The sequence below is a fragment of the Callithrix jacchus genome, chromosome 10 (assembly GCF_049354715.1).
Source record: "Callithrix jacchus isolate 240 chromosome 10, calJac240_pri, whole genome shotgun sequence".
In the NCBI taxonomy this organism is placed as follows: Eukaryota; Metazoa; Chordata; class Mammalia; order Primates; family Cebidae; genus Callithrix; species Callithrix jacchus.
The window spans coordinates 47,308,219-47,323,631 of record NC_133511.1 but is presented as its reverse complement, the minus strand read 5'-3'; the positions used below and the strand labels follow the sequence as shown (position 1 = coordinate 47,323,631).

General features: G+C 33.9%; 1 protein-coding gene across 3 annotated transcripts in view; it reads right to left on the bottom strand.

The window, feature by feature from the left end:
• Positions 1 to 1,875: 1,875 nt before the first annotated feature.
• Positions 1,876 to 15,413, bottom strand: part of SLC36A4 (solute carrier family 36 member 4) — a 47,029-nt gene continuing 33,491 nt past the window's right edge. For 2 of the 3 annotated variants that reach the window (XM_002754692.6, XM_035265261.3), the window contains exons 10-11: positions 9,278 to 9,447; positions 1,876 to 2,754 (exon numbers count right to left, since the gene is read on the bottom strand). In XM_002754692.6, coding sequence (XP_002754738.5) covers positions 2,447 to 2,754; positions 9,278 to 9,447 — 478 coding nt within the window. In that variant the 3' untranslated portion in view covers positions 1,876 to 2,446. The remainder of the gene's footprint in view (positions 2,755 to 9,277; positions 9,448 to 15,413) is intronic. The other variant, XM_078339233.1, reaches the window with a different exon arrangement.

The following is a 15,413-nucleotide window of genomic DNA, read 5'->3' as shown; positions in this document are numbered from 1 at the left end:
GGAAGGAAGCCTGGTTGACAACATACTTAAGATATATTTGTGCTGAATTTAAAAATTATTTATTGCTATGATCAACTATTCAAATTTCATTGCATTTGATGAATTCCATAAAGAAAATAACTGAGCCAAAATGTAAAAATAAAATAACACATATAGACTAGAAATGTTATCTGAAAACAGGTGAAAAAAACCGAATGCTCCTTTCTATTAATAATTTTCAACTCATTTTATATCCAGCTATAAAGTATTTTAAACATCTAATTCAAGATTAAGCAATATTCGTTTCAGTGAAGATTCATTTTCCTGTAACTTCTGCATTCTCTTAGTATGACTAAAGGCTCAATGTAACAGATTTGATATAAAAGTATCTCAAACAATTACTGGTGATACCTAATGTGAATGGTTAAAAAAGTTTTGATTCTTATGACTTTGTACCAAAGTAAAGCTTCTGATATATCTTTAGGATTGCATTTGATGACCAGTTAATGATATAAGCAAGAAATATCTGATTGAAGTGAACATTTACATATAAAAAGAGTGTATATATAAACTATAGTGATCTTGATGGTATCTTCAAGTATAGTATGCTAACAAACTAGAGTATCACCGGCCTGGGTAAATAGTTCATGTTTTAAAGTATGAACTTTTTTAAAGTCGGGAAGCCATTCTATTCTCAATAGTTTCCATCTTCCCCAACAACTGAGAGATTCTTTATCTTGGTTAGTAATTGTGCTTGAAAAATATGGAATAATGAAATTTATTTCTCTGAAAGAAGCCTACAGTGTCTCAATATTTAGTAGGCAGTTTATTATCTTGATTTTTTTCTAACCATGAATCCCTTTATCATTTATTATTATTGTATTTTTTTGTGTTTGTTTTAGTTTTAAGAGTTGAGATGTCCCTCAGTTACTCAGACTGGAGTGCAGTGGCAAGATCATAGCTTACCACAATCTCAAACTCTTGGGCTCAAGGGATCCTCTTGCTTCAGCCTCCTGAGTAGCCGCCACTACAGGTACACACCATCATGTCAGGCTAACTTTTTTAAAATGTTTATGTTTTATATAGATAGGGTCTCATTATGTTGCCCAGGCTGGTCTCAAGATCCTAGCCTCTCAAGTGATCCTCCCAACTTATCCTCCAGAGTAGCTGGGATTATAAGCATGGACCACCACACCCAGCTGATTTTTTTTTTTTTTTTTTTTTTGCTCATAATAAATAAAAGGCTGTGATATAAAAAAAAAAAAAAAAAAAAAAAAGCCACAGTCTGGAAAGAGTCCACAAATCCTCTATTTTCTGGGGTATCTATTTTCTGCCATTTAGGACGATGGTGCCTACAAAACCCAGGAAAGGAATGAAATAATTTTAAAAAAGCTCAGGCCACAACTAACATAGCTGGGCACATATTTTACTAGCCAGCATTTTCAACAGCAAGTGGTCTCTATTGTGTTTTAAAATAACATAGCTTCTTTCTCTTGCTGAGGTTTATATGGCCAGGGTGAGACTTCTTAAGAGTTCTGTGATTTTCTGCTCAGGTCACACATACTGTTAAAAAATGCACATTCACTTTCAAAGTATTAAAATATAATTAAATAGATTCAAGACTAAAATTAAGCTGAACAAAATTTATTCTTTTTCTTGGACATGATGTGAAAAATAAAACATCCTAGCCTGGGAGTCAGAGATTAGGTTCTCTTGATCTCAAGGCTGAGTGGTCTTGACCACGTTACTTAAGTTTTTTGGGCCTCCATTTCGTCTGATGAAAAATAAAGGAGTTCCACTGGATAACTTTGAAAGTCCCTTTTCAAATTTCATTGAAACACTAAGTTAGGTTCTTGAACAGTGCCTCTTGATTATGAAGATCAAGTACCATTGATAGAGTATAATATTAATTTATTGTTTGCAATTTTCTAATGCTTACATTATATGTTAATGAGAGTTTTCTATATTTCCAGGAGCTAATCATTATCTGGCTCACTAATAAAACCGTAACTGAGATTCTTTTTTTTACATTATACATAAAGTTTACTTTGGCATTCACGGGGATGATGTGGAGAGACCGTGTTGTTATATATGTTCTTATTTTATTATCTTATTGTTGAAATCCTAGTCCCTTCTCAAGTTAGTGGCAAAAGAATAGCATAAAAGAGAGATACCTTGGTTATTTCTTACTGAGATAAAAGACTAATAGAAGTATTTTTATTCTTTAATTTTTTTTCAATTTTCAGAACTTAATTTTTTGAAACTGTTGCTAACACTTAAAACCAAAAATTTGTCATAGGATTACCACTACTGGTAAAGAGTTACAATTACTTCCAAAATATTAACACTGTGCCAAAAGAAAATGCCGTTTCTTACCATTTTTAAGTATATGGCAATGCATTTTACTAGTTATTTTGATAATTTTCAGAAATGAGACAAAAATAGAGGACTCATGATTCCACTTTTACTATTTCAAACCAGATGTTAAGCAAGTTGAATTCAAATTTAGGAAAGGACTTTGTGCAGTGCTAGCTACAACTGTGGGAGTGGGATAAATAATTTCTTCAACAGTTACATATGTGCCTAATAAGAAGCCAACAACTCCAGTGAATGCTATAGAAATATTTTTCAGGATCATCCATATGTTATAATGTTCCTTAGAAAATGTAAGAATTTCAACCAAAGGTGGTAGGATCAGGGCCAATGTGCTGCTGCTCACAGCTCCAACGAAGGAAATCACAATGTCTAAACGAGGAATAAGAATTGCTCCGGCACCTAGAAAATGAAAATACATATTTTTCTTATTTAAATGCTTGTTACTTACATGAATACTGGAAGTCAGTATTTTCAATACTTAAAGTAACTACTAAAAATAATTAATGAAAGTTGGACTACTAAACTATTACCTGTGGAAAAAATCTGCCATATTTTGTTCTAAGCAAGAAAGAGACAGAAAGATCAAAATATGAGTGACATTTCCTAGACTTTCACTTGTCAACAGTTTCTTATGAAAACAACTTTTACTTTTTTGCTTTAAAATTCTGGACAAAGAAGTTTTGATAGTTTATTTCTAAAGCATTTGCATTACTTTGCCTGCCAATACAGCTCAATAATGCACAAAACGTGGAGTGGTGGAATAAAAATAAATGGGAGGGAAGAGATAGCTATTCCTTAAAGTAGAATTATAATTAATCTAAAAATAGAAGGAACAATGGAAACAGAAAAACATTAAGTAAATACCACAATAATCACTGGATAGGAAAAAGCATCAAAGAATGCTGAAATTAGTAGGCAAAAACTGGATGAGATCTGGATAGTTACAGAGTTTCAAAATATCTTCCTTCAAAATACTTATTAATTATAAAGGGAAAACTCATGCCTTTACAGTGGAGAAATATGTCGAGACCACCTTAACATATTTAAATTAACATCACCAATAAGACACTGATATTATGATGTGATACACTGAGAAGTGCACAGCATCACTTCAGTGGGATTCTTGTTAAAAATCCTTCAACCTAATCAAGTAAAATACTTCAACCTAATCAAGAGAAAGCATCAGAAAAACTCAAATTGTAAGAAATTCTACAAAATTACTGACATTTTGAAAATGTCAAGGTCAAGAAAGACTAAGAACGTCACAGACAGTTCTTAAAAGGATTTTAGTGGGAAAACTGGCAAGATTATAATAAGGTCTATTAAGTAGTTAATAGCATTGCATCCATGCTAATTTCTTAGTCTTAATAACTGTACTGTGTTTATAGAAGCTATGAACATCAGAGGAAGCTGAGTAGAGGTTTATGGTAACTACTTATGTTTACAACCTTTCTGTCTAAATTACTTCAAAATGAAAAAAAAATAGTACTCCGCTATTGTGAGCAGATTTCCAAACTGTTCACAAGTTTTCTGCAAGTACTGGTCGGGCGCTTTCTTGATCTTATAAAAATGCATCAACAGAAGGTTTGCAAAAACTAAGACACATTCCTTCTTTATTTGTCCTTAAATGTTTTGTTAAATGATTTGTTGAGGGTTTGCAGTTGCCACCAGAAATAACAGCTGTGTTTGCTCATATGTAGGCTGTGACAACTATATCACTACTGCTACCAATGGCGGTTATATCACCACAGTTACTCTTTGGGGACCCAATTATAGCATGTGTTGAATATATATGTGTGTGTATATGTATATCTGTATATATAGTCTTGTTAGTAACTTAGCTTTCACTTTTCAATATACTGGTTTATCTACTTCTTAATTTTTATTTTATGATGTTTTCTTTTTTCTATTCTTTCTGTGGCTCTCGCTATTTTCCAGGAGGTTGTGGGTTCAATTTGGAACTAAATTCCCACCATGTTCCTCATATAACCAGAAGTTATTATTTATCATTCTGTATTCAAATTATTATGAAAGCTAAAGCTTTAAAAACTGCTTTGAAATTATAAACTGAACTTTACACCAATAGGGCTAAAGTGGCATAACCCTTTATAAATGAAATAACTGACTCTAATGAAGTAGAAATAACTAGCTCTAAAGAACTCTAAAGTAGAAATACTTTATAAAGTAGATTCTTCATCTAATGGGTGCTTGCTATAGGCTTTTAACTTTGCTCTCTAGGGAACTACATAACTCTGAAACATAATTAAAACCTCTCAAAATTAATTGAACATAATCATTTGTGGAGACATGCTTCACCTAGTTATAGTTAGTAGCATAAAAGTAAGGCCAGACACATGGGCAAAGACTTCATGACTAAAACACCAACAGCAATGGCAACAAAAGTCAAAATAGACAAATGGGATCTAATTAAACTAAAGAGCTTCTGCACAGCAAAAGAAACTATCATCAGAGTGAACAGACAAACTTCAGAATAGAAAAAAATTTTTGCAATCTATCCACCAACAAAGGGCTAACTAATATCCAGAATATACAAAGAACTTAAACAAATGTACAAGAAAAAAACAACCCCTTCAAAAAATGAACGAAGGATATGAACAGACACTTCTCAAAAAGAGACATTTATGCATCCAACAAATATATGAATTAAAAAAAAAAAGCTCATCATCATCGGTAATTAGAGAAATGCAAATCAAAACCACATGAGACAGATACCATCTCATGCCAGTTAGAATGGAAATTATTAAGAAGTCAAAAGACAACAGATGCTGGAGAGGATGTGGAGAAATAAGAACACTTTTACACTGTTGGTGAGAAGGTAAATTAATTCAACCATTGTGGAAGATAGTGTGGCAATTCCTCAAGGATCTAGAAATAGAAATATCATTTGACCCAGCAATTCCATTACCAGGTATATACCCAAAGGATAACAAATCATTCTATTATAAAGACACATGCACAAGTATGTTTATTGTAGCCCTGTTCACAATAGCAAAATCTTGGAACGAACCCAAATGCCCATCAGTGATAGACTGAATAAAGAAAATGTGGCACATATGCACGATGGAATACTATGCAGCCATAAAAAGGATGAGTTCACGTCCTTTTCAGGGACACGGATGAACGTGGAAACCATCATTCTCAGCAAACTGACACAAAAACAGAAAACCAAACACAGCATATTCTCACTCATAAGTGGAAGATGAACAATGAGAACACATGGACACAGGGAGGGGAACATCACACACCGGGGCCTGTCGGGGTGGGGTGCTAGGGGAAGAGGACAGCATTACGAGAAATACCTAATGTAGATGATGGGTTGATAGGTGCAGCAAATCACCATAGCACATGTATACTTATATAACAAACCTGCATGCTCTGCACATGTACCCCAGAACTTAAGGTATATATAAAAAAATATAAAGGTAAGGCCAAACAAATATGACTAGAATCTTGCCACATTCTGAAGAGGCTTTCAATTTGGAATCCATTTTTCCTTGTTTATCTATAATCCAAGCTGTCACTAGTAAATCAAGCAAAATATTGTTTGAAAACTATGTGGGGAATACTATAGCATTTTAGAATTTATAGACAAAATTTCCATCTAGAAAATACTTTGAAATCATGAAGTATAATTCCCATCTAAAATCTGTTTAAAGTCAGATTTTAAACATTACATAACCAAAAGATATTTGCAAGTAAAAATCACTTGAAATATGCCATTGGCAATGTTATTAGTAAACAAAGAGGACAAGTATATATACTTTTAGCCAAAACCAACATTTATTACTAAAAACTCAAAGGAGAGTTTAAGGTAAGGATAGTTTTATTCATTACAAATACTATGCCATTTACAGACAGCTATTATAAATAGATCTATTAAGTAGTAATCAGATTTATTCAGTATTTACCAAAACTGTAAATAGCGAGGAAAAGAATGTATCCTTAGTGCATAAAGTTCCCTCTGATATTAAAATAAAAGCCTATTTAAGTCCATTATTTGCATCTGAAGGGTAAATGTAGATACATCAGAGCACAAAACAAAGCACTTGATATTACAGCACCAAAAACAAAAAATGTAGAAAATAATGTAGTACATCAATTTTAATTATATAGTTACTGGTGCTATCCACATACCTACTGACTCTTAAGACATGATATCAGGATACACAAAGGTACTTTTTAAATATGCAAATGCAACTAACTTAAATGAAGGATTTTAGTGGGTTTTCTCTACAAACTACTAAAGATTTATGGATTTTGATACTTATATAGTCATAGTCTACTATATATTATAAAAATAAGGACAGTTTAAAAATTACAAACAGTAGAATAATCAAGTTAGAAAATAACAGAAGTAAATAGTACTTAGTAAATTCTGTTGATTCAATTCATACACAGAATTGAAACACTGGTCTCAGTGTTTACTATAACACATTAAAAAATTTAATGGCTCATAGTATAGGTTTACTTTTAAAATAAAAGGTATTTATGTCCATGGTGACCTTTAGCTGGTTTCTACCCTCCTTCCTCCCTCACTTGTGAGGTGCCTGTGCCTATATACCAGGTAAGTACCTAAAGGGAACCTGCAGGATGAGTTTGAATCATTTCTAAAGTTTTTGATGTTCACTAAGAAGATATTTTGAGAACATGATTCAAATGCTAAATGGATACTTGGATACAACCAACATAATCCAAGCTGATAAGTCCACTTCTTTATAGACCAATACAACAAACATGGATTCAGTACCTGGAAAGGATTATGTAACATTGAAAGACATTCAATTTTCAATGCAAATCAGGCTGAGCCTCCATTCTCATTGCTAGTGCCACAAAGCCTACTCTACAAACCTGACAAGGTCTCATCAACTGTCTACACACATTTATCAGCAAAGAGCATGCCCCCAAATCTTTTCAAGTGCTTTAGAAAACAGACTAAAAAGCAGTTTTGCTATGAATATCAGCCGAATTTTACTTTAATTTGGAAGGTTATGTGCCAAAGACACAAACGAAGTTCAGTGTCCAGTGATGTGCCCCAATATAGCAGAGGGAAATATTACACAGTTTTTGTTCTCTTTGTCCAAGGCATATATGGTTGAGTAGCTTTAATGACTTTTTTTTTTTTTAAAACAGAGTCTCACTCTGTCACCAGGCACGAGGTTGGAGTGCAGTGGTGCGACCTCGGCTCACTGCAACCTCTGCCTCCGAGGTTCAAGCAATTCTCCTGCCTCAGCCTCCCATGTAGCTGGGACTACAGGTGTGCGCCACCATGCCCAGCTAATTTTTTTTGTATTTTCAGTAGAGACAGGGTTTCACCATGTTGGCCAGGATGGTCTCGATCTCTTGACCTCGTGATCCGCCCTCCTCGGCCTCCCAAAGTGCTGGGATTACAGGCATGAGCCACCATGCCTGGCCAATGACTTTTAACTAAATGAAAGCAGTAGCCCAGAAAAGGCTGCAGTTCTCTGTGCTATGAACTAAGCCCCTGACTTCTGGGAACAAACCCATGGTAACAGATGTGGTATGGTCTGTGCCTCAGCAGATTCACAACTTCAATATAACAATGCCAGCCAATGTGCAGAAGTGGGTGAAGTTATTAAAAAAATCTGAACCCCTTTTAACATTGCCCTCAAGCTCCTTTACTTGAATTTCTATTACCAACTTTAAAAGAGGATGTACTTTCAGAATAGAATTGTCTTACATCTATTGATAAAAACTTTCACTGAAGTCTTTTTATTTAGTCATTACCAAAATATCAATAAAAGATATATTTTAAAAGTTCAAAATGTTTTAAAATATTTTTTCCTATTGACTTTTTTTGTTGTTAGTTATCAGAATATGGGCTTATGGACTTCATTCCTTAATATGATTTCTCTTATTAGTGATATAATTCACTAATTTAAGTAATTACTTTGAAAAATACAGTTTATCTACTTTTCTTTGCATCTCTCTTTTCAAACAAAATATATAAAACCAATTCTTTAAATCTAGGCACAAGCTCCATGCCAGGCTGCTCAATGCAATTTACTGAGTTGCCCTGAATTTCCAGCTCTATCATTCTAAATCATGCAAGATGGTGATTAACATCTTGAACAAGGAATTTCCAAAGCTGCTTGTTCCCCAGAACACTAGTAATCTGGTCCCTAGTATCATTTTAGGTAATCCCAGTTTACTTTGGTGGTGCAATTATCTGAATATTTGTAGTTACAGTAATAGTGACAATAATAATCATAACTTCCAGCTATTAATACTTTGTTAATATTATTTCTAACACCACCAAAATGCCATAAGGAAGTTTTATGTTCATTTCATAGGTGAGGAAAGAGGGGCTCAACAATGTCATGTAACTTGCCTAAAGACAACAGCAAGCAAGTGGTAGGCTTGAGTTGGAATCCCCAGATCTGTGTGACTCCAAAACTTACACTCTTTCCACTATACAAAACTCAACCTCCCTTTCTATGAGTCTCCATTATGAATTCCAAATAGTAAGAAAATAAGCCACTAAAAGTATAAAAAACCAGTACAAGTAAAATTAAACACTTTCTTGATGGTAGTTATGGAGAAGTAAACTGTTAAAATATACAAAAACAGGAATTAAAAATCTAAGGAAAACTAGAACCAAAATAAAATGTGTATCAACAATGGAAGGGGTCCCATGTACACATTACTTTAATCACCAGTAATGTAATTTTCAAAACAACTTCATTAGTTATTTTAAGTGTGATAGGATCAGATTTGTGGTTTTCTTATGTAGCAGAAAAACAGAATTTTAACCTGAAAAGTAACACAGCTGGATGCATAAAATTGTTTCAAAAATATTGAAAAATACATCTTATGTAGCTTTCATTTTAAGAAATTCAACAATAAAATAATTATTATGATATAAACACATAATGATACTTACAAGTAATACTAACCAAGAAGGATCTTATCCCAAATTCACAGATTTGTTTCCATTTAGTATGAAATTTGGATGTGATCCCAGGAATAATGATCTCTGCTGGAACATAGAACTGAATTGAATATGTCACAAAAATGCCAAAGGAATACAGAATTTTCACTGATTGATACAACCTGTTGAAAAAAATTTTTCAAAATTTAGTCATTGTTAATGTGAATTTAGCTTTCCTCCTTTATTTTTAATATTAAGGTAAGAAATCCAGAATACCAAATTAGAACCTTACTACAAATGCTTGTTTATAAAAAGGCAAACTGATCTCTAACTAAATTTCTAGATGATACAAGGACAATTCATTTTGACAAGACTGGAAAGCTTGAACATGCATGCCAGGGTTTGGGGTATATTGGTAAAAAGATTTCATTGAGCCAATATTTTAAAGATTAGACTCAGTCCTCTGAAAAGCTAGTGTTTTCTCAACTTTCTTTTTAAAAATTGAGACTACTATATGTCTTTAATCCTGAGTCATACCCTCACTGATCTTTACATAGAAGAAAAACTCATTTTAAACTCCAAAGTACAGTTCTTGGTCGAAAATCTTCAGAGGGATATCATTAGTTGCAGAAATGTCATCTATCTTAAGTCTAAAAGCAGGCATCTAAATGGTTTCAGCTTGCAAAGTTCTCTAAATTATACATACAATATGTTAAAATTACATTAAATAAGGGAAATAGAGTTGCTGGGTAAGGTTGCTTTTTTGTACAAATTATCTCCTTGATATATAGCACTTCAAAACAGCCCACCAATTTTCAGTTTTATAAATATCTTTAGATTTCTATATTATATATAACTTCCTGTCAAAACTTTGAATGCATGTCTTCATAAAGACTTTAGTAACTTTCTTACGCCTGGCAAAAGAAGACTTTTTAAATGTTGATAATGATGTGAAAAGAAAACATAAAATTGTGGGACCTAGAGGAAGGAACATTACAGAATCCACTCTTTTGGGTAGCAGAATAATAAAATTAATTCTGTACTTTTAAAAAATTTGAATATTTCATAAAATTCAAAAGAAAAGCCCAAATCATCTTGCATTTTTTAAGTAACAAAGCAGAGAAAACACTGGATTCAGAGTCCTGCAGCATCAGGGCAGTAATTAACACATAGGTCCTCTATCAGCAGAAACATCTTCCCAGTCTTCTCAGAGTTCTACTTACCCACCTAAAATTCCTAAGCACAGGGAAGAGTGTTTTCTTTCTTATAAAAAATGCAATCATTTTAAAAGAATTATATTCTCCTTTTGGTAAATAAAAACCTCGACATTAATGGGTCTTTCAGTTTATTTTTGATGTCTTAAGACTTAAAGTAGTAAGGATTTTTAAATTTAAGTTCAGGGATACATGTGCAGGTTATATAGGTAAATTTGGATCATGGGGGCTTGTTGTACAGATTAGTTTATCACACAGGTATTAAGCCTAGTACCCATTGGTTATTTTTCCTGATCTGCTCCCTCCTTATACCCTTCACCCTCAATAGGCCCCAGTATGTGTTGTTACGCTCCATGTGTTCATGTCGTCTCATCATTTAGCTCCCACTTACAAGTAAGTGTATGTGGTATTTGGTTTTCTGTCCCTGTGTTAGTTTGCTAAGGATAATGACCTTCAGTTCAAACCATTTCCTACAAAGAACATAATCTCATTCTTTTTTATGGCTGAATAATCTTCTGTAATGTATACATATCGCATATTCTTTATCCAGTCTATCATTGATAGGCATTTAGGTTGATTACATGTCTTTGCTACTGTGAATCGTGCTGCAATGAACACAGGCATGTATGTGTCTTTATAATAGAATGATTTATATTTCTTTGGGTATAAACCCAGTAATGGGACTGCTGGATCAAATGGTATTTCTGTTTTAAGGTCTTTGAGGAATCCCATTTATAAATGTTGTTCCTTTATCTCCATAACCTCACTAGTGTGTTTTCGACTTTTTAATGATAGCCATTCTGACTGGTGTGAGAAGGTATCTCGTGGTTTTGATTTGCATTTCTCTAATGATCAATGATGTTGAGCTTTTTCCTTCATATGACTGTTGGCAGCATGTATGTTTTCTTTTGAGAAGTGTTTGTTCATAACCTTTGCCCACTAATTGATTGATTGATTGATTGATTGATTGGAGACAGAGTCTCACTTTGTTGACCAGGCTGGAGTGCAAAATCACAATCTTGGCTCACTGCAACCTTCCACCTCCTGGGTTCAAGTGATTCTCCTGCCTCAGCCTCCCGAGTAGCTGGGACTACAGGCACCCACCACCATGCCAGGCTAATTTTTGTATTTTTAGTAGAGACAGGGTTTCACCATATTGGTCAGGCTGGTCTCGAACTCCTGACCTTGTGATCGCCCACCTTAGCCTCCCAAAGCCTTTGCCCACTTTTTAATGAAATTTTTTTCTTATAAATCTCTTGAAGTTCCTTTAGATGCTGGATATGAGATCTTTGGTGGATGCATAATTTGCGAAAATTTTCTTCCATTCTGTAGATTGTCTGTTCACTCTGTTGATAAGTTTTCTTATCACTCTGTTGATAAGTTTTCTGTGCAGAAGCTCTTTAGTTTAATTAGATCCCATTTGTGAATTTCTGCTTTTGTTGCAATTGCTTTTGGCATCTTCATCATAAAATATTTGCCCATTTCTATGTCCAGAATGGTACTGGGTATGTTGTCTTCCAGGGTTTTTATGGTCTGGCATTTTACATTTAAGCCTTTACTTCATCTTAATTTTTTGTAAGAAAGGGGTCCAGTTTCAGTCTTCTGCATATGGCTAGCCAGTTATCCTAGCACCATTTATTGAATAGGGAATCCTTTCCCCATTGCTATTGTCAGGTTTTTTGAAGATCAGATAGTTGCAGGTAGCTCTATTTCTGGGCTCTCTATTCTGTTCCATTGGTCTATGTGTCTGCTTTTGTGCCAGTACCTTACTTTTTTGGTTACTGCAGCCCTGTGGTATAGTTTTAAGTTGGGTAGTGTGATGCCTCCAGCTTTGTTCTTTTTGCTGAGGACTGCTTTGGCCATTCAGGCTAATTTTTGGTTCCACATGAATTTTAAAATAGTTTTTTTCTAGTTCTGTGAAGAATGTCAATGGCAGTTTAATAGGAATAGCATGGCTGGGCACGGTGGCTCATGCCTGTAATCCCAGCACTTTGGGAGGTGGAGGTGGGTGGATCATAAGGTCAGGAGTTCAAGACCAGCCTGGCCAATATGGTAAAACCCCATCTCTACCAAAAATACAAAAAATTAGCTGGGCGGGGTAGCATGCGTCTGTAGTCCCAGTTGCTTGGGAGGCTGAGGCAGGAGAAGTGCTTGAACCCGGTAGGCGGAGGTTGCAGTGAGCCATGATTGCACCACTGTACTCCAGCCTGGGTGACAAAGCAAGACTCCATCTCAAATAAAAAAAAGGAATAACACTGTGCTTTGGGCACTGTGGCCATTTTTATGATATTGATTCTTCCTATCCATGAGTATGGAATGTTTTTCCATTTGTTTCTGTCATCTCTGATTTCTTTGAGCAGTGTTTTATACTTCTTGTTTTAGAGATCTTTTCACCTTCCTGATTAGCTGTATCCCTAGGTACTTTATTCTTTATATGGCAATTGTGAATTGTGGCAACACAATATCATTCACGATTGGCACATAAAATATCTTGCTCTGAGCTTGACTGTTATTGGTGTATAGAAATGTTGATGTCTTTTGCACATTGATTTTGCAGCTTGAGACTTTGCTGAAGTTGTGTGTCAGCTTAACAAGCTTTTGGGCTCACTATGGGGTTTTCTAGATAGAGGATCATGTCATCTGCCAACAGGGATAGTTTGACTTTCTCTCTTCCTATTTGGATGCCCTTTGTTTCTTTCTTTTGCCTGATTGCTCTGGCCAGGACTTCCAATACTATGTTGAATAGGAGTGGTCAGAGTAGTAAGGATTATAAACAGTTCTCTAAACTACGGCAAGAAGAGATTCAATCATTATCCCACTATAATATATTTATCATACAAGAGTAAGATGAAATTTGAAAGCTGAGTAAAAATAGCTTTGAAAACACATACCACAATTAGAAAAGAAGGAACTCCTTAGAACTAACAACATTTAAAACTTAATTTTAAAAATTAGCTAAGGATATGTTTCTCAGCTTGAGGCTTAAAGGCTACACATAAATGGTCAAGTTACTGAATATATATAACATAACTGAAAGACATGTGTTTCCTATACTCTGATATGCAAATGTGGTTAATTAAACAAATATTCTTGTTAGTTTATTATTAGTTTAACAGAAGGACATTGCTTTTTCTTAATTATCTTTTCACTTACATGCTTTTAATATGTGGATGATAATAGATTTAATATTTTTAAAAATAAAAACATCATTTTGTATGTAAGTACTTTTTTACTGACATAAAGTTACATCAGCTAAAAATCATAACATTAATTATATGCAAACATTATTATTTGGCATGACACAGAGTTAAAATGATAAATAAAATGGGATGCATGTTGTAGAAGTTGGTATATCTACTAATCAACCAACGAAGAGTTATAGAGAAATAAAAAAGCATCTTTAAAAAGTGCCACAGTTCAGTCTGAATTCACTCCTACTCCTCTTCTGTTTCAAGAACCCACTTATTTCTATGTTTGGCATGTATATTTTCAATCACTCTAAACTATTTTTTTCTACTTAACTCTTGTATGGATATTATCACAACTTTTTCTTCATTTTGCTTTTAAGCAGCATCTATTGTAAGGCTTCTTTTGTACTACATTTTAGAAATTAAGAAAGTTGAAAGGAAAAATCTACCCAGTAAATCTTCTTTCTAAAGAATAATAAACTTTCTTAAAGTCACAGGAATTTGTTTTGAGGGTACACAAAAACATCAAACAACTATAAACAACATTTAGTGTACATTAAAAGGTTTTTTAAAACTCCTTGCTCACAATGCTCCTGAGAGTTAGAGACTATGTTTTGTTCTTCTCTGTATATCCCTTCAATGCACTTAGTATTAATAGGTTATTGATATTTATTATTTAACAAAATAGATATGGATAGGTAATTCTTAGAAACAAGAAAACAACCATTCAACATGACAAATATTAATAGCACCTCGAAGAATAAATGGATTTATTCTTGGAAACAAAATCCATTATAATGATAGTCAAGAATTTAATACCTTACTAAAAAATAGAAATGTATTTTTAATAATTATTTTTCAGCTAATATATTAAATCAGATTATAGGGAGAACACAAATTAATGTTCCAGTGAAAATATTAGTTTTGAAAACATAGAATATCAAAATTTATAATGCTTTTATTCTTTGTCCCACATTGACTAATATAAGTATCTTAAAATTTTTTAAAACCCAACTTGGGACTGTTTCTGCTTCTCAAGGATGAATACAGAAGCTACCCTTAGAAATAACCTGGTAAATCACTTTCCCTCTTGGAATTTTCATGATGCTCAGGTGGAGAATCTTGAGGACAACCGTTCAGAAAGATTAAGGGTAATAATAACAAATTGGAGCTTCTCTAATCCATACTTGCTTTATCTTACGGCCTCTTTTTAATTCAATTTTTCCTTGCAGAAATAACCCTAATAAACTCTGAGACTTTGTAAATTTGTACCAAAAGCCCTTTATCGCTTTTCATAGCTAGTAGCCATTAGTTCTCTTGGACACTCTTTTTTTTTTTTTTTTTTTTTTTTTTTTTTTTTTTTTTTTTTTCAGACAGAGTCTCACTCTGTCACCAAGCTGGAGTGCAGTGGTGTGATCTCAGCTTACTGCAACCTCCGCCACCTGGGTTAAAGTCATTCTCCTGCCGCAGCCTTCCAAGTAGCTGGGACTACAAGCACGCACCACCATGCCCAGCTTCTTTTTTTTTTTTTTTTTTTTGGTATTTTTTAGCAGAGATGGGGTTTCACCATGTTGGCCAGGATGGTGTCAATCTCTTGACTTCATGATCTGCCCACCTCAGTCTCCCAAAATGTCTAGGACATTGTTATAACATCATTGGCTTTCATTGTCCACCAATAGAGTATGTTGCACAATCTCTAACTTCTGCAGCCTCTTGTGTGAAGCACAGGAAAGAAGTGAGAGACTC